The 21,152-nt window shown below is 41.3% G+C and overlaps 1 protein-coding gene across 2 annotated transcripts in view; it reads right to left on the bottom strand.

The window, feature by feature from the left end:
• Positions 1–4,914: 4,914 nt before the first annotated feature.
• The window catches only part of BEND4 (BEN domain containing 4), a 35,473-nt gene continuing 19,235 nt past the window's right edge, over positions 4,915–21,152 (bottom strand). The window contains exons 3-5 of one of the 2 annotated variants that reach the window (XM_075091590.1): positions 17,568–17,659; positions 13,339–13,579; positions 4,915–10,098 (exon numbers count right to left, since the gene is read on the bottom strand). In XM_075091590.1, the coding sequence (XP_074947691.1) occupies positions 9,881–10,098; positions 13,339–13,579; positions 17,568–17,659 (551 nt within the window). In that variant the 3' untranslated portion in view covers positions 4,915–9,880. The remainder of the gene's footprint in view (positions 10,099–13,338; positions 13,580–17,567; positions 17,660–21,152) is intronic. The other variant, XM_075091591.1, reaches the window with a different exon arrangement.

Raw genomic sequence — 21,152 nt, 5'->3', positions numbered from 1 at the left:
TGCCATTTGTGGCATTTGTTGAAGAGCCATTTTTAAACGATTGTGTTAAATGGTTGGTAGTAGGCTGAGGTGGGACCTTGCGGTCAGCAGTTTGGAGGTGATCGTAACAGTTCTGTTCAAGAATCAGTTTTGTCTGTCCGCCCTAATATTTTATGGGGACCTTCATTAAAAGATCATGGAAAGTAAACCTCCCTTTACCATTTAAATTAAACTTTTTGAAAACCTTAGGAAAGGGACATAATTTCTGCCTTCTCAGAAGCTGTGCCAGCTGGGCCTCTAGTAAATTACCTACAGCAACTTACCCAAGTTCTGTAGTGACTTTTTTTAAAAAAATGTAAACTCCTTCAGTTCTCTTGGTGCTGAATTGGGGCTTAGTAGGATCTTTTCTAGGCCCTCTTTCCTACAAACGACGTGGCTTAAATGTGCTCTAGTGTAAACTGATATTCAGCGTTTTAGAGGTGGTGTTTTTGTGGTGTCGTCCGTCCCCCATAGTTCCCCTGTCGTTCCCCGCCCCACTCCCTCCCCCTCCGCCCCCGAAATACCGATTGAACAGCAGTTTACCATTGAAATAAATCAGGCCACTCTGGATACAAAAAATAATAAGTTTTGGGTCAAAATGGTTTTTCCAAATCAAGCTGCAGTAAAGAAGAAAATCCATCTTGCATTTGAGGCACATACAAACTGTTGTGGTTTAGCCCCAGTCAGCAGCTAAGCCCCACGCAGCCGCTAAGCCCCACGCAGCCGCTCGCTCACTCCCCCACCCCAGCGGGACGGGGAGAGAATCGGAAGGCCAAAATTAAGAAAACGTGTGGGTTGAGATAAGAACACTTTAATAATTAAAATAGTAATAGTAATTATGATGATGATAGTATAATGAAAAGGAAAATAACGAGAGAGAGAGAGCTGAAACCCAGCAAAATCCCCAAGTGACACAGCCACTCGCCACCCGCTGACAGACACTGCCAGTCCCTGACCTGCCATCGCTGCTTTCCCCGGCCAACTTCCCCCAGTTAATATACTGGGCATGACTTCATATGATATGGAGTATCCCTTTGGTCAGTTGGGCTCAGCTGTCCCCACTCTGTCCCCTCCTGGCACCTTGTGCCCCTGGCAGAGCATGGGAGGCTGGAGAAGTCCGAAAAGTCCTTGACTAGTGTAAGTGCTACTTAGCAACAACTAAAACATCTCCATGTTACCGATGCCGTCTTTAGCACAAATCCAAAACACAGCCCAACATGAGCTACTATGAAGAAAATTATCCCGGCTGAAACCAGGACATTCACATGTGAACTTCTGTCTCTGCGTGTTGTAATTATATGTAGGTATCTTTGGTTGTAGATTTGTACCTCACTGACTGTCTTTCTCATGAAAGAGAACAGATACCTTTGTGAAAATAAAAATTAGATACTGCAGAAGAAGATTCTAATGAATTTGCACAACGTGGAAGCCTTGATGAAAGGGAGATGTGTCAGTGAGGCTCTGGCTTTGAGAAGAGCAAACCTGCGGTGCTCTGTGTTCCATCTGGCCGCTGTCAGGGACAGCGTAGGGAGGTTTAGCAGACCTGTGGTTGAACCTGCGTGGCTGCTCTTAGGTCTATGGCCACTCAGACACTGACATTAGAGGAAGAAGGTAGGGAAAACTGAGCAATGAAACACTTAACTTCACAAGTATATTGAGCAAGTCACCTTGCAAGGGGATGCCTGAGCTATAATTTCTTTAGCTTGCGCTGTAACACATGACGGTAACAGAAATGGAAGGGACGCTTCCAGGGAGAAGTTTGAATAGTTTTATGGCAGTTTATTGCTTTGATATCCTCGATCTCCAATGTACATAAAAGAAACAATTTCCAAGTGACTTGGATAGAGATGTATGCGGTTTTTTCAAATTCTTTGCTCACTTTTGCTTGCTGGGGTGCATAATTTTGACCTCTAGATGCTAAGGGTAAATTAAAAGATATGTCAGTGCTAATCCTTACCAAAAGCTGATGCCTAAGCAAGACATCCAGAGCTGAGCTTAGGTGAATTCCCCAGTGGGAGAATACTTTTGGCAGCTCTCAGTTTCTCCTGACAGCCCATTTTCTAGCCCTGCTCCACCTGGAGAAAGGATCAAAATGATGTATCCTCAGCAGAACAAAAGTGAGCAGAGAACAATGAAAAGCATGTACCTCTCTTTTGAGTGGTCTTCTTTCAGCCCTAGCCTTAGACTAAGGTCGAAGCACTGGTAAAGCACCCCAAGTCTAGTCCTAGGGACAAGTTCCTCATGGGAAAAGTATTTTTTTGCAGCCTTTAATCTCCTTCAGCAAGTATTGGTCTATTAAATACAAGAGATAAGGAGAAAGATAGGAAAGGGATGAAAGAGGAGGAACCACATTTGTGGTGGTGTGTTTTTTCTTAATGTTGAATGAGATCTCTGCCTCTAAGATCTGGTCCCATGGCGATAGACATGAAATAACGTTTGCTTGGGTAATTGTTGAATTTGAATGAGGAAATGTTCTTCTTGCAAGTTATGGTTGTGCAAAATTTCCATGATACGCCTACTTATGACCCCAAACGCTTATGTCTATTCCTGGAGTGAAGCTCCTGAGTAAATATGCTGTTCACACTTCTTAATTACCTCCAAGCGCAAATATGAGGGCATTTGTTCTTTCTTTTGCTATTGAAGAAAGGCAAGGTTTCTTAGAACCTAGTTGTCCCCAGCTTCTCTGAACAGGTCAGATCTGTTGCTTCTTCTAAGAACTTAGGTTTTGATTAAAGCAAATAGGTAAAGACTCGTATGATCTTATCACAGAGAACTTAGAAAAGGACATGACTCCTACTTTTAGCCAGGCCTATCCAAAGCTTGTTGACTTTGATCTATTCTGCTCCTCTGCTTTGTGCCTTGTACGGATTTCCTTGGTTCTGGCCTTCAGTATATAGCTTCAGTCCCTAGGAGGTTCAAAACAAGGGTTTTGGGTGGAGGAGAATAATTCCAAAGTCTATGTTCCAAAAGCTCCATCTACTCAGTAGACAACTAGACACTTGTGGATCATCGGGGGAGATGCACAGTGATCTTCTGGCTGGTGTTTGGTGGGTTTATGAACATGTCAACGTATTGTGGGGTTTCTTGTTTGTTGTGGTGGTTTTTGTTTGTCTTTTTTTTTTTTGTTCCCCCGCCTTCCCCCAGAGAACAGTCTGGCCCTGGAACAGTCTTCCTGATGCTGTGGATGGGAAAGGTACCCTGGGTGGTTCCTTCATGTTCCTTTTGTCAAAAGACTGTGTTAGAACTGCTTGCTGCTCTGCTTCTTATTTTGGATTATCCTTTAGGAAAAAAAAATAAAATCCCTCTTTGCATCATTTCAATAAGTAGTTCAGTTGTCGGCTCTTCCAGGGTCACATCCTTTTGCAAGAAGATTTTTCAGTTTTTCACTCACGTTACTACAAGGCATTTTTGAAAGGTTTAATTAGACTTTTTCTGCTAGACTACTGACCCTGTTCCTAAATGGGAACTAAATTTAATATTAACTTTCCTAATGGAAAACTACTTTGAATCATTAGCAAACCTGTTTCTTTCCGTTTTTCTACAAAGACTGCCTTGGTTGTGGCAATTATATCAGCCAGATGAGTGGGAGAGTTTAAAGTGTTTTTAAGGACAAAAGGTTTTTTAGCTTTTTACCAACACTCTTATGTAAGTTCGTGTCAGATTCTTTTTTTCTTTCTTGACTCAGATAATTAATCTGTTGGTGTGGTTTTTTTTTTCCCCTAACGCTGTACATCTGCAGTAGAAGCTGCTTTTGTACTTCAGATGATGAAGAGTCTTTGGAGGAGGGTTTTTGTATTCACAGGGCAAGATCACATACAGAGATCTGCCAAGTATTCCAAGGGACTTCACGCTGCAGCAGGGAGGATTTATCCCTGGAGAGCTGTTCATGTATGAACTTGCTAGGAAATAACCAAGACAGAGACTTTTCTTTAAGTAGGCCCCACTCAAGGAGTGCTCAAGTCACATCAGTGGTATTGGTTTGATCTATCAATAACTAAGATTTATATGATTGTCACCTGGAGCTGTATTCATGCTTTCTTCCTGCTGAAGCAGCTGGGGAACCATTTATAGTCACCCATGGTGCAGATGAGCATAATTAAGTGCCAGGTTAGGAAAGTTAGGGTTTTTTCTTTTCTGTTCCTTCCAGGGAACTTGTTCCCTGTTGTTCCCCTGTGCACATTTACAGAACAAAGATGAACTTTGCAAGTCAGTACTCAGCTTGCGTTGCTGTCCATGCTGTGTGAGCTAGCTGACTGCAAAGCTGTAAGAAAACGTTGCAAGGGCAGTATTTTAAGGACTCAGATGTTAGGAGGCAACAAAATAATGCTGCTGTGCAAATAAAACTCAGTCTCCTTGTGCCTGGCAGCACTTATGTCTACTGTACAATGCTGCCGTTGCCCAGTGCCCCAGCCTCCTGCAGGAGGGTGCTGATCCTTCAGCAGTGATTTGGCATTTTGTGTTCATGATTTGATCTGTGGCTTGGTTTTACGTACTGCCTGCACCCAAACTACTCTGCAGGCAGGCTTCTTAGTCATGAAGGGCTTTTCTGTTGTGCTTAGCTCTGCTTCTTCAGCTGCGCTAATCTTCACAAAACCCCTATGAAAGAAGAAGTAGAGCTACCCCAGTTTTGGGCACAGCAGGCTGAAACATGCCACCTCATGCTGGGACTCTCATGTTTCCGTCTCCTTGCCGTAACGGAAGCACTTCCTATTCTGACACTCCTTCCACTGGCTTCGGTCAGAGGTGCCTCAGCAGAGGGAAGGTGGCAGAGAAAACAGTAACTTCTCCCTAGCTGAACTGCAGGGCTAGATTTTACAACTTGACTAGTCTTATTAATATAAGATTACAAAGACTTTTATAATGTCAGCTTGCACATGAGCTTGTTTTAAGCAAATGAGGTAAAAACTAAATTCCTTGCTATGCATGAGATTCAATGGCTGACTTTGACCTTAAAGGTCCTCTTCAGGGACATCTTAGTACTTGAGCAAGGGCATAACTGCTAGCAGTGGTGGCCCATGCTTCTGAATGGACCAGCACTGTGGTGGAGCAGGAGCATGGTTTAACTATTGCCTTGCCAGTAAGTGTAACAGGTTGTTAGTGGAAGAGTGATAAAATGTGACATTACTGAATTACACGCCCAGCTGTGCTGCCTGTTCCCCTTCAGCCACTTCCCAGGCCTGGTTCTCCCCCATCCCAGCGACTTCTTCCTTATTCCTTCTCTCTGCCTGTCCGGCCCCAGTTGCTCCCTCTTACACTTACTGGCTTCTTGTAGACTCTGCTGTTAGACCTAATCTCTCTGGGGATCTTTCCAATCTTCAAAAACCTAGTTGCTGCTTCTGGTTCCTTACCTTACACACTCTCCTTCGCCGCCAGCTTTCCCTGCTGGTTTCCTGCCTGTACTACCCCATTACCCTGTGGGTTTCCCCATAGCTCATCCCTGTTCACTCCTGCCTCTAGATCTATCCTCTGACACTTCAAGTCATTGCCCAAAAGTCTGGGAAGGCAGAGCTTTCCAAAGATAGTTATTAATTTTTTTTTTCAGAGAGGTTAACGCAGTTTTTCTACTTACAATTCTCAATCACCTGAATTTATTTTGGTGAGGGTTTCATTAATAAGTGTTTTCACTGATGGAAAATTTTCACAAAAAATACATCAGGCTGAAGTCCCTGATCTAGAAAATACCAGCCCAACCCCAGTTAGTTTTGCAACATTACAGGCACCCAAAAGCATTGTTTTATAATGGAAAGATTTAGCGACTGTTTCTAATGGATGATACCAGCCTGCGGTCAGGCCTGTCTTGCTTCACAGCCCAGCGGAAGGGGTTTGCCGTGGTGAATGTTTGTCACTGTAATTCCTCTACAAATTATTTGGAGTCAGGATTTTCTAAAGCATTTAAGAGAACAGGAGACATTCAGCCATCACTGAATTTTGAATTAAAATGGGATTTAAACTTCACTGCTTGAAAATCCAGGTCTTAAGATTCCAGATGGGTACTTTCTTTGAACGGTCTTTCTATCTAACCAGTGCATAAATATATGTGGTTATATATTGAGGTGAAAATGATTTATATTATATTCATACTTTACTTCTTCATAATCTTTCACTGTGCTTGCCAGTGCAAGCATTTAATGCAAAAGACAAACCTCTAGCCTTTTATATAAATTTAAGTCTAAAACTTTTAATATATATTTATAGTGAGAACCAGTTGTGACAGCTGTCACACAGACACGACAACGCCTAGAGAGAGAGAAAGAGAGACAGGTTAACCAGAGACTAACTTTTATTGTGCATTTTTATGCAACGGAACAAATGGAACTGGAGGTATGTAGTAATAAAACCAATATTCAAATCAGAATTAACACCTGAAATAGTAAACTGTAGGTAACAAATGTCTTTATAATTAAAAAATATTGACTGTTTAAAAAATTCTCTAAGATTTTATATTCTTTAAAAGAAATGTGTGTTGCCACATAGAAAACAATTCACACATCCTATAGAAATTGTCACAAAAACCTTACTAGTCTATATTACACTATGCACTTTTTTATACAATATCTGATAAAGGTCTATCCCTAGCCTGTACTTACTCTACACAGTACAATCATCATTAGAAAGTATTCATAGAATTAACTACACCATAACAATAAAAATATCGGGATTAATGGTTTTTTAATCACAGTTTCTCCACAAATATTTGTCATAGAAAATATAGCGAAGGCATGTTGGCACAGATGGGCGTGCGGTACTGCTACACAAAGTTTGAGAGAAGGCAGATACATAAATGACAGTAAGATTAAAGAGTATGGAAGGATAAGACAAGAATCTCTATCCTCCTGGGACTTTCTGGAGTGACATGATAGATAGCGGTTTCCTTCTGTCGCAAGCCTGCTGTCTACATCCAGTGCTGGGAAGGGATGTGCTGACTTACAAAGCACGCTGCTTAAATACGGATATCTCGCTCTGGAAGGGCTTATGTGCTATCTATTATTTCAGGTCCCGCACTATTATACCTAACATCTTCTGGATATTTAGACACTTCAATGGGTGTGAATTTATAATGCCTCATGAACAAATTTATCGCAATAAGCTGTTGTGAAAGATTTGGTTTTTTTAAAATGAAATGGGTGGATCAAGAGTCAAGTGGCCATGAGGGCATTAAAACAAATTAAAAACAAAGACACCCAACTGAGAAGAGTTGGTGTACTCTGTTATCTTAGAACCAAACACAAACAAAAAAAGATGAGCTGGTGTCTGCTAATGCTTCTCTGTGACTGCGGTTCGTGTCGCTGATTCAAGCAACTGAGGGCAAAATTTTGTTCGTAAAGAAAGGTCCAAACCTGCAAAGCCATTTCTAGTGCCAAAGCGGCTTTCAGGATGAAACTATACATTTGGTTATTTTGCACAATATGAGAGGAGAGGATTGTGAGTGGTTCCAGGACACTGGCTACACTTTTTACACTAAAAATAAAGCTAGGCTTACTAGTTATTTCAGCAAATCTTTAGGTTATTAAGTGAGAGAGGTCTGTCCAGTCCAGTAATTCTGTTTTGTGACTGTTAAAAATGAAGCATTTGTATTTTTAACCTCATACGATTAAACATTTGAAAGGAAACCATCACAATGTTTACAAAAATACAGCATGATACATATCGCTGTGAACAAATTTACAGTATAATGTTGACTCACACGTTCTGACATGTTTTACCAAGTAGTTCTGGCAAGTGTCACCACATTAAACATAGACCAGCAAGACTTACACCATCTGAGCAATGTAACATCTTCTATTATAGTTCTTTTAAAAAAAGTGTAAGTTCAACACTGAAAAGCTACTATAGGATATCTGTACTGTGACATTTCTATACACCGAGTTTCTCCTCCAGAGGCCCCCATGCAGTGCTGGCTGCTCAAAGAAAGTCGCCTCCTGCCTGTAGAGAGGGGTGCTGTCCCAAACCCCTTGGCCTGGTGAGGTCCAGTGTGACTGAACTGCTCACTCACTTTTAGAAAATGAATAAGTTATTCTGGGGCAAGTAAGTGCCTTTCAACCCCCTTTCAAAAATCACCAAAAATAAAATTAAGCAAGAGGTACTGGACATTTAAGGACCTAAAGCATATCCTGGCTGAGTGAGGTCCCATCTACGGTGGGGTGTGGTGGAGCCGGTGTCCCAAGATGCCCCATGGGCCGGCTGTGAGAGACCACCGGTCACAACCGCTGGCAAAGAAGAGGCAGATGGCAGGAAGAAGCTATTAAGTGGGCGAGCTGACTGTGGAGAGACTGCCTCAGTCCTCCATCTGTGGTCAGGCCAGAGCTACAGGAGCACTTCAGCCCAGAGGGGCCCTTCCTGATCTTTGAGGAAGGGGTTGGGTGTCTCCTGCCCTGCCCAGTGCATGGGCAGAACGTTAGGAAGGAGAGAAGGGTAAAAGGAGCAATTAGTAGCTTCTCTTGTGGCTTGCGCAAGGAGGTTAGGAAAGCTGGGGAGTATGAGATACGCGTTCAGGAGAGTCAACGCTGATGAGGTAGCACTAAGGATGGTTAAAAGCGAAGTGAATGTTCTTTCCAAAAACCAGTTCCCTGTACCTGCCCGTGGGGAAACGTTGCCTCAGGGAGAGCTGGTTCAGGCTGTGAAGGATGCCAGCACCGGCCTGAGTGACTGGACAAGGGTAGAGAGATGGAAACACCCTGACGCGGAAAGGAAAGGGTATAATTTCTTTGGCATTGCATATTTCTGGAGTGCATCAATTTGGAGGGACAATGGACTCCCAAGCCTTTAAAATGGAAGTTTTTTAGCAGGCTGATTTTTTTTTTTTTTTAAAGTTGGTATCTGCTTCCAATGTGTGCCATTGTGAACTCTGCTCTAGCACAGCTCTTTTCTTATAGCTTAGTTAGTCTGGACCCCATGTTTAATTACAATAGAAGATTAAACTGGGCTCTTCTTACCCAACCCCTCCCTGAATGCAACACTAAGCATCTGACTGTTAAGACCAGCATATTGCCTCATCTATTTCAAGGAATGGATATAAAACACAAATGAAAGCAAAACCAAGAAAAGGCAATTTAAAGCCTCTAAAGCTACATAATATGGCTGCAGAATAGGAACAGACAAAGCAAAACCTGTCTTCTGAAATGGCAATTTGTTTTTAGCAATCTTGTTTTAATAAAAACTGTCATGATCAACTCTAATCCCCTAGAAATCTAGATAAATACAGTGTCTATCTGATATACAAAGCAATTTTAATCTATTAGAAGTGCCTGTTATTGTTCTGGGTCTTCAAAGGATTCTGCTGTTGACAAGCGCTGCTGTTTTACCTGGGAAGCTTAATTTCCTGGCAGAGTTGGCTAAAGGAAGTCCCTGAATTTTCCATCTTGTGTAGTATTTTAAGGTAACATTTATAAGTATGCTATTTTCTGTTAGGAAATGGGAGATCATTTCTTTTTTTGTTATAAGCGTGCAGACTTGTTCTTACATCTCCTACTCAGGGAAAGCAAATAGTACCCAGATTTTCTGGGTCCAGACCTGGGCTCGTTATCAATAGGTGGCCGAGACAGTAGCTGCTGTTTCTTTTGACATTTTTATGGTTTTTAAATGACCTTTCCTCTAGAACTAGATGAAATGAGCTGCAATTTGTTTTTGAGGGTGCTATGAAGGATTTGCAAATAATAGGCACTGAGAAGTCCCATAGAGCAGGTCTTGAAATGGATTTCCTTCTGTTAGCTGGGACATGGTAGGATGGAGAAGCTGAAATGTATGCAGTATGTGTTCAAACATGCTTTGGACTCTTAAATGACAGCCGGGTAAGTATGTTTAACAAATAGTCTCTCCTAAATTAAGTGGTTGCTACTGTTGTGTGAGGTTCTTCTCACTGCCATCAATCACCAGATCCATCTTGCATACCTCTATTGAAGACTTCGTCCTGTGATCCTGGATGGTCAGTCCCTTCGTAATATGAGTTCCCATTGTGAAGGAAAGTCCCCACTGCGCGTCCTTGACGAGCATGTCCTACTGCGTCGCTGAATACCTTGTTTATTTGCTCTTCAGATGGCATCCACCAGTCCGGGTTGGAGGTACAATGCATCCTAATGAACTCTGCAGGAAAACATGCAAGGATAAAAAACCAGCTTGTCTTTGCAGCATCCGTTATTGGCCAGGCATCAAAAGCTCATGGGAAATAAGAAAGGGGGCATTACTGCTCTACTTAAGCAGAAGTAAAGCCTTATGGGGGATGCCATGATAATGCCACCTGAACCTATTTTATTTCTGTACAAGTGTGTTTCTCCGCATGCAGTGTATGTTGTTATACCTGAGCTAATTATGTGACGCGTGGCACCTGGAGATAAAATCCCTTCTTGTGGACATACGAAGAACTAATTCAAAGTGACGGCTGTGATTCAGCGTGTGCAATACATGTGAAAGTTAACATGAAACGGGATGCATTTCATTTGAAACCTGTTGTGTATTTATACCTTAAGGTGATTACTCTCACGGATCTTTACGATCTCCCTCTGCCGGCTGCTTCAACATCTGCAGGCTGCAGTAGCCCACAACCTGCTTGAAAATGTCACTACCATTATTTGTTTGGTGCTCCTTTCTGTTTGAAATATCTTTCATTTTAAGTCCTGCTCTCTCCATCTTCCTGAATCTGACACCTATTTTTCAGAGACTAAATTGGCCTTAGAAATAGCTAAATGAGATGAGGGGGCTAATTTGGGGAGCCTTGCAATAATTTTCAATGCAGGAGAAAATTAATTGTACTGCACGTAATTTGGCTATTTAAGTAGCTGCTGCTTCGACATACAGCTATTTGTATGTGATGATTACATTTCTGATAATTTCTTTTTCAGATTTTTTGACATGCAATATGCTAAACTTCAGAAGGTGCCTTACCAATTCTGGAGTTGTAACTGCTAGACATAGCTCCAATAGATGTATTTGGACTTTGAAACATCCAAATACAATTATAAATGTGAGGGCACCTTATGAGATATATTAGATACACTGTACCTCATATGGAAACTGAGCTTCTTATTTATTCTGTAACATTAGTTATTCCCTCATGCAGTATTGTGTGTCCCAGGATATTTTAAAATTCTATTTTCTACTGTTGACAAGCCAACAGCACAATAAGTGGCGTAAGGTAACTTCATTACTGTCACCACATCTCGAGACCAGGGAATGCTGTCCTTTTATGTGAGTTCCCGTGCCTGCAAGGTATCTCATCTGTTGGACAATTAGGGCATGATTTTTGCATAGCTCCTCCAGCAGTGTGTCTGCAAAAGTGATAGCTATCTCAGTTTTAGATTCATTTCCCTGGAAATCCACACAGGCAACAGTAATTCCTACCTAGTTACGTTCACATGGGGCTCCACAGACTGGTGTTTTTCTGAGAGTAATGGTTACCACGTAAAGGAGCAATGCTATAATTTAAGCATGCCAGGCTGTTTTAAAGCTGGTTCCAGGAATCAGTCAGTTGTAGGAATACATTAAAAATGTTTATAGATGTTTAAACTACTCTGAGTGCAGAGAGAGAATCAGTTTGCACTCCCTGCTATGGTGGGAAGGCATAATTGGACGTGCTGAGAATTAGTCAGACACTTGTTACCTTGGCTTCCAAATGGGTAGGAGCCAGTGGCCAGCTCTTGGCACTGGAGGAAGTTGGCGTGTTCCCACCCCCACACAAAAGCCCAAAGGGAGAGCTGTCTACTCTGCTTTCTTAACTGGTCCTTAGATACTGAATGTTTTGACTCTCTCTTCAAGCTTCTGAAAATTAAGGAAATCGGCCTTTCTCCCCAGGAGCATTCCACATGTTCTGTATGTCCAGGACCCCAGAAAGGAGAGTGGCCACAAGCAAAAGTCCATCTACAGGTGGATTTACTGTTAGTCTTGGTGGTAGGCAAAGGAAAGAAAGGGGAAGAAAAGGGTATTAACACTCTGCTTGTGCATAAATTATTAGGTGAAATTCGAAGTCATTTAGTAAATGGTTAATGCACTTGTATTCAGCCTTCAGTTTCCAGGAGAACTTCTGGGGCCCTGAATCTTGCTCCAGACCTCTGTGCAGCACGGTGTGCAATGGACTTGCCCTTCTCTTAAGCTCTGATAGAGTATAAGGTCTGGTAGAGTATCATATAACAGGTTAACAGGTTCCTTTGTAGTAAAAAAAGAGCCTCTTTACCTAATTTGGCTGTATGTAAAACCTGAGTTCATTACCTGGTTACATCAATGGACACCAACTACAAGTCTCACCCACTTGGCCTTGTTGGATTCTTCTACTTAGATGGGAAGAGGCTCTGCCTGGTGTATATAACCACTTTGGACTCCAGTTGGATGACTAAAGATATTATTATCACTGACTGACCAAAACATAGCTTTTTACACTGCATTGATTAGTAAAACATTCCTGAAGTCAGTTCAACTAAAATTTCATGTATGTGCTCACAAAATACCAGTTAACTATGAGTTAATTAAAGAAATGATAAGCATATGCATTTATAAAATGCAGATGCTGATACTACAAATATGTTTTTAATCGGGCTTTAAAAAGTCCTATTTTGTATGTTCGTGATAAAGCCCAGTCCAGGCCTTTCAAACAATTTTAGGAAACCAAAGTATCAACTGCCGCAACAGATAATCCTTCTCAGTCTGGACCCTTTCTCTGTATTGCCCAACACCCTCACTCTCTGACATGGTGAAACGCTTGCAAAACTCCCTCTCCTTCTCAGGCTAAACATGGGGGAAAGTTGTTCCCTAACTTTTTCAGTCAATGTTGCATCAGTACTCCAGAAAGGAAGTTAAATCTTGGACAATGCATTTGTGTACACTTTGTATGTAATTAATCTATAGAGGTTCTTGACTCTACAAAATGTTCAAACCTATTCTGAAACTGGTTTCATTTTTAACTCCAGTGACGCGCAGTGGCCTTGAGTACCATAAGCTTACTACACATTAGGCTATAAATATTCCTTTGGTTAATCTTGCTTTATATCAGTGTTAAAGAATGCCCAGTTAGTTTATTATAAAAAAGTGTAATCATGATTGTCTGACTTTCCTTCTTTGCCGTTTCAAGCATATCAGTGTCATGTGCCCTTGTATTTGTCTCCTCTCTTAAATAAGCAGCTTTTTTCCCATTCAAAAAACCAGTACATGTATGTAATACATACATACATATATATGTATGTATAAAAAAAAAGCGAAGGGTTTCTGGCTGCTTGACACCTGCCTGTGAAACCCCTTCTAGTTCTGCAACTGTCAGCCAAATGCTTCTACTGAGCCAGAGCCAATGTGGTGAAATGAGATCACATATGGTGGACACTGAGCGAAAAGATGCAGTACCTCTGAGACATGTTACTTTTACTGGATCCAGAGGACGTCTTTCAGGACCTGTCTCTCCTGACTGCACTGACCTTTTCCTTTTTCCAAGGCCGCATGAGTACTTAAGCTCATCGGTTGTGAAAACAAATCTGATGAGATAGCGAAGGAGCCGTCGTCCATCTTTCTTGGAAGAATTTACAGCCTCATCCCACTGTTTACTAGTGATGTAGACAGGGTAGTTGTTCAGCAACTGCTTGCTCCCCTGAAAAAGTGAAATATTTCATTGCTTATTTTACAGGGCAAATAAGTAAAGATGTCAGTTGCAATAAAAATACGCTTTTTAACTAGCCGCGCTACTGACAGCGAAACACATCCTGAAGCAAACACGTAATTGCTCTTACTGAGAACGAGTACTTTTAAAATTACATTTCCATTTTCTATAATGTGAATTTAGTGAGGTACAAGGAATATGTTTTGAGAGATGGCTGTTGATAATTTCCACTTTAACAAGCAGGTTAAAAAGAGTTAAGAACCAGTGACTGGGTATACTATTTAAATACAACCTTTCTCCTTAATCTGTTAAAATGCATAAAAAGGGTCTTTGAAGAGTGTGATCAAATGGATTACTTCATCGCAGCTGACAGTTTACTTCAGAGGTGACTCTTCTGGCCTGTTTTTGTAATAAATTTATTATTTCTGTAGAACACACCTGAAATTTGACAGCAGTTATGTTACTGTGAAAAATATAAAGAAAATAAATAAAGGAACTATGAAAACTAAAAGCTTCATTATTATTAATGAATACCATATTAACTCAAATTATAGCTTTACAGAAATGCCACCATGTCAGCTGGAAAAAAATTTTGCTTTTAACCTTTATAATTTGTGTGCTTCAATATTCCAACATTAAATGAATGCTGTGGGACTAATTATGGGGATTCCTGTAATACACACATGTTTATAAGCCCTCTTTCGTCAATTGTACCTAAAATGTATTTAATTCTTGTGGCCCGTAAAATGCTATAGTTCAGGATTACCCAGTTAACATAAGATGGTCCGTTAATATACTTGAAATAACTGAAGTACACAAAAAACCCCAACCACACCATCCTAGAGACTCACTCATTTTTACAGCTACACCGCTTTATTAAAACACATAAAGCTGGAGGCCCAATTAGTAAAAGCTTTATATAGCCCCTGGCTTAGATAGGAGCTCACAGTGAACTAGAGAAACAGGGGTCTGGTGCTCAGCAGAGGCAATCACCCGCATGCTGCACTTGTGGGCAACTGTTGCAAAGTTCTCCCCCTCACTTCTAGACCTTTGATATCTGAAAACTATTTTAAGGACTACCCTTGCTTCCTTTCATATATTTATTAGAGCATCCTGGCAGACAGCTCGGGAGCACCTTTGAAGTTTTTCCTCAGGTATTTGCTTTTGGTATTTTTGCAAGTTTGATAAATATGTGGAAGGTTGAATTTAGTGAAGATCACGACGAGGGGGTCCTTGGAAAATCTGTTCATATGACTTAGGGTACCACCACCTCCCATGGCGGGGTTAGCATCAGTGGGAGCTGAGCCTGTGTGACTGTCTGCCGCTTGTTTTCCTCAATGAAAACCAAGCTGGCTTGCTGCAAACTGCTGGCAAAGGCAGCTACAGGCAAATCCAAAATGCTGCAATGGAAGCCAAAACATAAAGGAGGAGATGGGCTTTGCCTGTCTGATGGGCCCCTATCCTTTCCCCAAAACATCTCAACCCTTTAGCTTGTAAATCCAACCTTGTAACCCCTAAGAGAAAGACCCTTTACCTATAGTCCAACTCTGTCTGTCATTTGCATTTCACTTTGCTCCCACTACTGCAAAAGGGCCAGGGTCGATTCCTCCCCTCCACTTGTGACACAAGAGCCTGCTTTAATTTTTGCCAGGGACACGCGCCCCTGGCGAAGCCAACAGTATGGCTGAGGAACGCTGCTGTGGAAAGAACATTTCCTCCATCCAGCCCAGCTCCTCGTCCTCTGCCAATGTGGCAAGGGGGCCAGGGAAGGAGGAAGAGCAGGGAGGCAGCATGGACAGCTCTTTGGGGGTATGATGAAGCAACTGCGACCACTCCATCTCAGTGGCAGCTGACACTAGTATTTCCTTGGCTTGTTCCATCACAAAGGTAACACACAGGACCATCTGGTCCCCACATTGGTACTAATTTTTTTTCAGCAGCTAGCTCAGCATCCCGTTTATATAAAGCTAATTATTTTCCTACCTTAGATTCCTGAAAGCTACTTCTTTCCCTATTAAAAAAACCCAAATTGTAGTGAAGCAAGAACCTTTCGTACTGACACCGGTGCAAAGCCCAAGCTGCAGCTAACTCTGTAGGCACTGCCTTCCTTTCGTGCCTGGGCAGGCAGGAGCAAGGCAATGCAAGCCCGTAACGACACAGTGTAAGGCTCCAGACTTGCTCATGTGTGTTAGGGATGGATGCTTATGTGTGGCTTTGCTAAGTGGCAAGCTCTCCTCAAAGCCACCTCTGTGTTTAAATGTATTGCACTGACGGAAATAGGGTGCAGAAAGGCCCAACATCTAAATTTCATGAGAGCTCACATTACTATTAACTGAGGAGAAGGCAATAAATTTTGCATAATTTCCTCAGCCCAAATTTTATTATACTTCTCTCCTATTCCCCCTGAAATTTAGAATATTTTACCTCCTTCTTCTCCAGAGGCATGATATAGCGTTATGCTACTCTGTTAAACAATTACTGGGTTTCTGCTATAGACACACTTTCATTACTTCCTCTGAAAGTAAAGCACTTCTGGGCAAAAGATTCTTGATAACCATATGATGCAGTTTGGTGTGTCCAGCAGTCATTAAACTAAAACAAACAGAAAACCTTCCAGAAACGAAATAAGCAGATCCTGAAGGAAGAACCAAAGTACAAATGCGTTCATGCTTGTATTTGTACATGATTAAGCTTATGAATAAAAGATTAGCATCTATGTGTTTAATTGAATAAAAAATTCTGTCACATCATGACAAGCTATTCCATGTGGGATGTTACAGAACAGCCTCATTTTTATAGTGCTTGAAAATTTTAGTTAAGCGAAAGAGCATTAAAGAAAGGAAAATGAATCCTTGGAATATATTTGAGTGATAATAGCTAATGATACATATAAGTATAAATATAAATATGTATATGTCAATTTACACGAGATAAAATGGAACGGAGGAGCAAAGTGATGCACATCTGAACTGCTGCGAAGCATCTTCAGTGAAACTGTGGTAAGTTGGACTAGGTGAGGCTTGCACTACTTATAATTTATGTGCAAAGGGAGGTCAGACTGGACCTAAGCCTTTGCTCTTTTGATTGCTTGCATGAATAATGGGTACTGACACGTATATACTACATATATGAAAACATGCATACAGTCATTCTGAACTAGAAAAGCCTCAACAAACCCACTCCACCTGAGGCATTTTTACAAGCCTGAATAGAAACACACTGGAGCAAAATTAACGTGAGTTACGCTAGAGCTGATAGATAAATCTATACATCTTCCTTCTAGAAAAGGGGAGGACTTAAATTTCCTGCTTTTTACTGCAACACTTTTAGACTGATCATAATTACAAAAATCCCCAAACTCCGTATCAAGTATGAAATTGTCAACACTCAACATTTTGTTTGGGATGCTTTCCGAAAAGCAAGAGCACTCCAAAGATTTGCAGAAGTATATATTTGGGTCTGTCTGCAAAATGAAGGAAATGTATATTTTAGTGTTAACCATCTCAGGGCTGCATTAGAGCTATACTAACTGTATACACATGTGTGCTTGTGTCCATACATGACATGTCGGTACCCACCACACATGGGCTACAGCCTCTGTGCACCAGCAGTCGCTGCACGCAGCCACTGTCAATCACCCAGCTGCAGTTTTCACCAGGATAGCCCTAGCCTAAATTCTACCCACAAAAGTGATGCTTCTGAGGAAAGGCGAGAGAAAAATTACCCAAAGCAAGGTAAGTGCCTCTGGTGCCGATGGAGGGAGTTACATGCTACTCAGTAAAGTCATCCTAGATTATACTAGTGATAAGCTTCTTCCATTTGGGGGATTATTGTACCTAAGAATGACAGTTCAATAATTAGATTTTACATATTTTTACTACTAAATATATTCTTCAAGCACCTACTGATTTATTTGCCTACATGTTTCCAATTAATTGTCAACCATAAAGAGATGTAGCTTGTCTTCAGTGTATACTACCTCAGTCGGATGGTCTGTTGGCTGTGGTACCATAAGCTGGTTGTGATGCTGAAGTACAGTCTTCAAATAATCTAAAACAGTCTGGCAGGGCACTGCATGAAACAAATTGCAATTACTGTATATTAGCTATCTAGCACAAAATAGAACAACAATATTAAATCAAGCAATGTTCTTCAGGATCTGTTTTGTACGTCTGTGAGATTTATTTCAAATAGGAAATACTCCTCATTTTGATTTGTGCAGTCATTTCATTCAATAAATATACGACGGATGTTGTATTTCCTATGCTGAGATCTCTGACATTGCTTTTATTTTCCGCCCTCTAGTTTTCAAAGGGCTTTTTTCCTAGTTTGAAATTATAATCATTACAAATACAAATTAGGTCAGCAGTAATGACAATAAGAAAAAAGTCTGTAAATACTGTAACCAGCCTAAGCCATACAGAGGAAGAAACTTTTCTTGGACCTAAATCATGCACTGATTAACATGTAAATATACTCAAATGTTTTTGAAACTACAGTCTGATTAACTATACTGAACAGATTTAATGATTCATATATTTTAATTTCTTTTCCCTCCCTCCTCCCAAATTTGTTATAAAACTGGGTGTTAGGCAAATTGCTTTATTTCTCTTTGCCTCAGCCTTCCCCCTTTCCATCCCCATCACTCTCAGCCATTTCAGTAGTGGTACCAACATCCTATTCCCTTCTGCTGAGGTGATAGGTTAATTAGGGATGATTCAATTATGGGTCTCTCTTAAGCAGATGCTGCCACATCCCTGATTAACTCTGGTGCATTTTTGAGATCCCCAGCTTTCCTCCTGAGCCTGAAACACTGTAGGAGAATTAAACAGTTAACCCAACATTACGACTGACTTGTGCAAGACTAAATAACCGTCGTTTTTAAGGTACCGTATCACTCTCACATTTCATATGGGTTGTGTTTGTAAAATATTCAGAGATAATCTTAGCTTCAGCTAAAAATTCAGAAAAAAATATTTCAGTGTTCCTCCTTTTTTTTTTTTTTAAATTATTTCTTGGCATTCAGCCTTTGCACCTGGAAAAATGTGGTGTTTTGGGCTTTGTCTTAAGCTGGCAATCTGATAGCAAGCACTGAAATCACTGATAATGTCTCAAGGTAGGATTTACAGGTATTTTGCACCGTTTCCTGGGCATTCACACAGCACAGCAACTACGCCCCTGTCTAGGCAGACAGGGTGCAAAACACCTTTACTTTGTGGAAAACACTCTTTACTTAGGGCTAAGCAGCGTTACATCCAGCAGTCTGCATACAGAAGTCATGCAAAGTGCCCGATATGAATAATAAACTCCTTTGTTGTTTCACCCCACGCTGACTTCTCCCAAAAGATGACCAATCAGTGTATTTACTCCTGTTTCATTTGATACATCACACTTTGCCATGGGAGATTAGGAGGTTATGCATTAGGCAAAAGTTAGCATTTCAAGTGACTTGTACCTGTTTTATTTCTCCAGTGACTTCACTGCCTATTGCGAGACCAGGGCAGTGTCTCAGTAGTGTAGCTGCTACACAGTGCCACTGCCATATCAGCAGGAGAGCCTGGATGCTTGTTTTTTTTGTAGGGAAAAAAAGCACTTTTAAGTGTCATGGGGCAGTTTTAGAAAATGTTTCAATTCCAAAAAAGTCAGAAGGTCAAGCTTCATAGTCCCACCAACATGTTCTGTGGCCTTCCTGTAATGACAGCTGTGTATTTAGCATACAGCAGCAATCAAAAAATTCAATACATGTTCTTGTGTGGCATAAAGGAGTAAAATGTACTAACCACAGGTAATGTTTTAGTACATTGGATATTCGTAGGAAGGTGTAGCAAAAAAGGATTTGGCTTCCCCCCGCCCTTGTTTTTATACACAGGAAAGCATATGGGGGAAGAAGAAAAGATTTTTTTTTCCCCATGTGGATGGGCTGTAGGATGGGACTGTCTTTTGAGATCCTTTCCATGTACTCTGTTTGTGTTTGCTGTCTGGTATGTCGAAAACTAAGATTAAACTAGGAACACCTATGGACACACAGGCTACTCTGTCATGAAGTAGGTGTTGAAGAAAGAGGCACAAGGACCATGATGGCTCGCTGCCCCAGGCAGCGTCAGAAACCCTGTGACAAGGTCAGCAAACCTCCCACTCGCTGGAAGTTACCAGAGGCCACCAGCATCTCCCGTGAGATCCCAGATCTTCTGCGAGGTGACCGCAAGGACGGAAGGGGCTATGATGGGTGATTGTGCTATCATGGGTGACTGTACTACGATGGGTGACTGTACTACTGCCTGAGAGAAAAGATGCCTGGTACTTGGACTTGGGGGAGAGTTGAGTGATACTTGGGAAATCAGAGCTACTTGCAACATATACCTTTCTTGCCCTAGCTAAATATGTTGCTTTTTGTTTAGTGAGCTCACGGAGGACACACCTCTGTGTTGCTGAAGCATCAGCGGTACCTGGGAGCTTTAAACTTTTTTGGTCCCCATGAAGACGTCCTCAAAACAGACTGTGAGGTTTGCACTTGCTTTCTGGTTATCTCTATTAGCAAAAGTCCCTGGTGATGACCTGATGGCTCTGAGCCATACTTGGCTCTATTACCTGTAATTACGTGGAACAACACGGGGCATGAAGGAAAGCAGAGTATAATGCATCAAAAATTTCTAATTTCTAGGAGCTGATCTCACAGCAGGATGGCATTTTATCCACAGTAAGTACTTTCACCATAGGCCATCCAAAGATGCATTTACCCATGTTCTTCCAAAGGGATGGGGCACACGCGAGAAGACAACAGGGAACTGTTTAACCTGTTGTGTCCCCAGCAGATGAAGTACAGCTCTACTTTAACTGTATTCTGCTGATAAAATGCTTTCTCATTACCAGTGAGAAATACGAAGGTACTAAAAGCTGGCTGAAGCTTACAAATACTTCTATCTTCATAAAACCATTAATGTTTCGAGCACAAAATTGTATGATTTTGTTATCATTCTAGTGACTGAAGGACTCTGAGCACTTTGACTTGTAAAGCCATCGTACATCACTCAGTTTGCTGTTGGTACAAATAACCTGCGCCTTTCAAACACCAGATGCTACTTGCAAAGCCAGGGTTCTTGGGCTGCCACATTAACTGAAGCCTAAAGGAAGCCACAACGAGGGCAGCATGAGGCTGAGAGTCAAAGCTTGGTTTTGCTTCTGTGTCCCTCTTATGGCTCTGCAAATATTCTCTTTGCTGAGAGATAAGAGGACAGGTTTCCTTCAAACCCTGCAGCAAATGTAACTTTTTAAGAGCCTGCGGCTCCCAATTGTGAGTAAAAAAAAATCATTTAAACCTACTAGCTTATTTATTTTATATTTCTTTGACTTTGATGTGATCTCTAGAGAGTTAACAAGATCATAACCCTGAGAGCTGAGTCTCTGCATGCTTATGCGCATATCCACTATCACCGACATCACCAACAGGGATCTGTGCCTACTGTAACCAATGGGAAAGATGCTAATGTCAAAATAACACTTGCTTGTTATGATTTAGTAGAAAGCCTGTGGGGAGGCAGTAATTTTCCTGCCCATTAGTAAGAAG

Source organism: Phalacrocorax aristotelis, chromosome 4, assembly GCF_949628215.1.
Source record: "Phalacrocorax aristotelis chromosome 4, bGulAri2.1, whole genome shotgun sequence".
Taxonomy (NCBI): Eukaryota; Metazoa; Chordata; class Aves; order Suliformes; family Phalacrocoracidae; genus Phalacrocorax; species Phalacrocorax aristotelis.
Note: the sequence above shows the minus strand (reverse complement) of the source record. Positions and strands in the feature narration are given on the sequence as shown.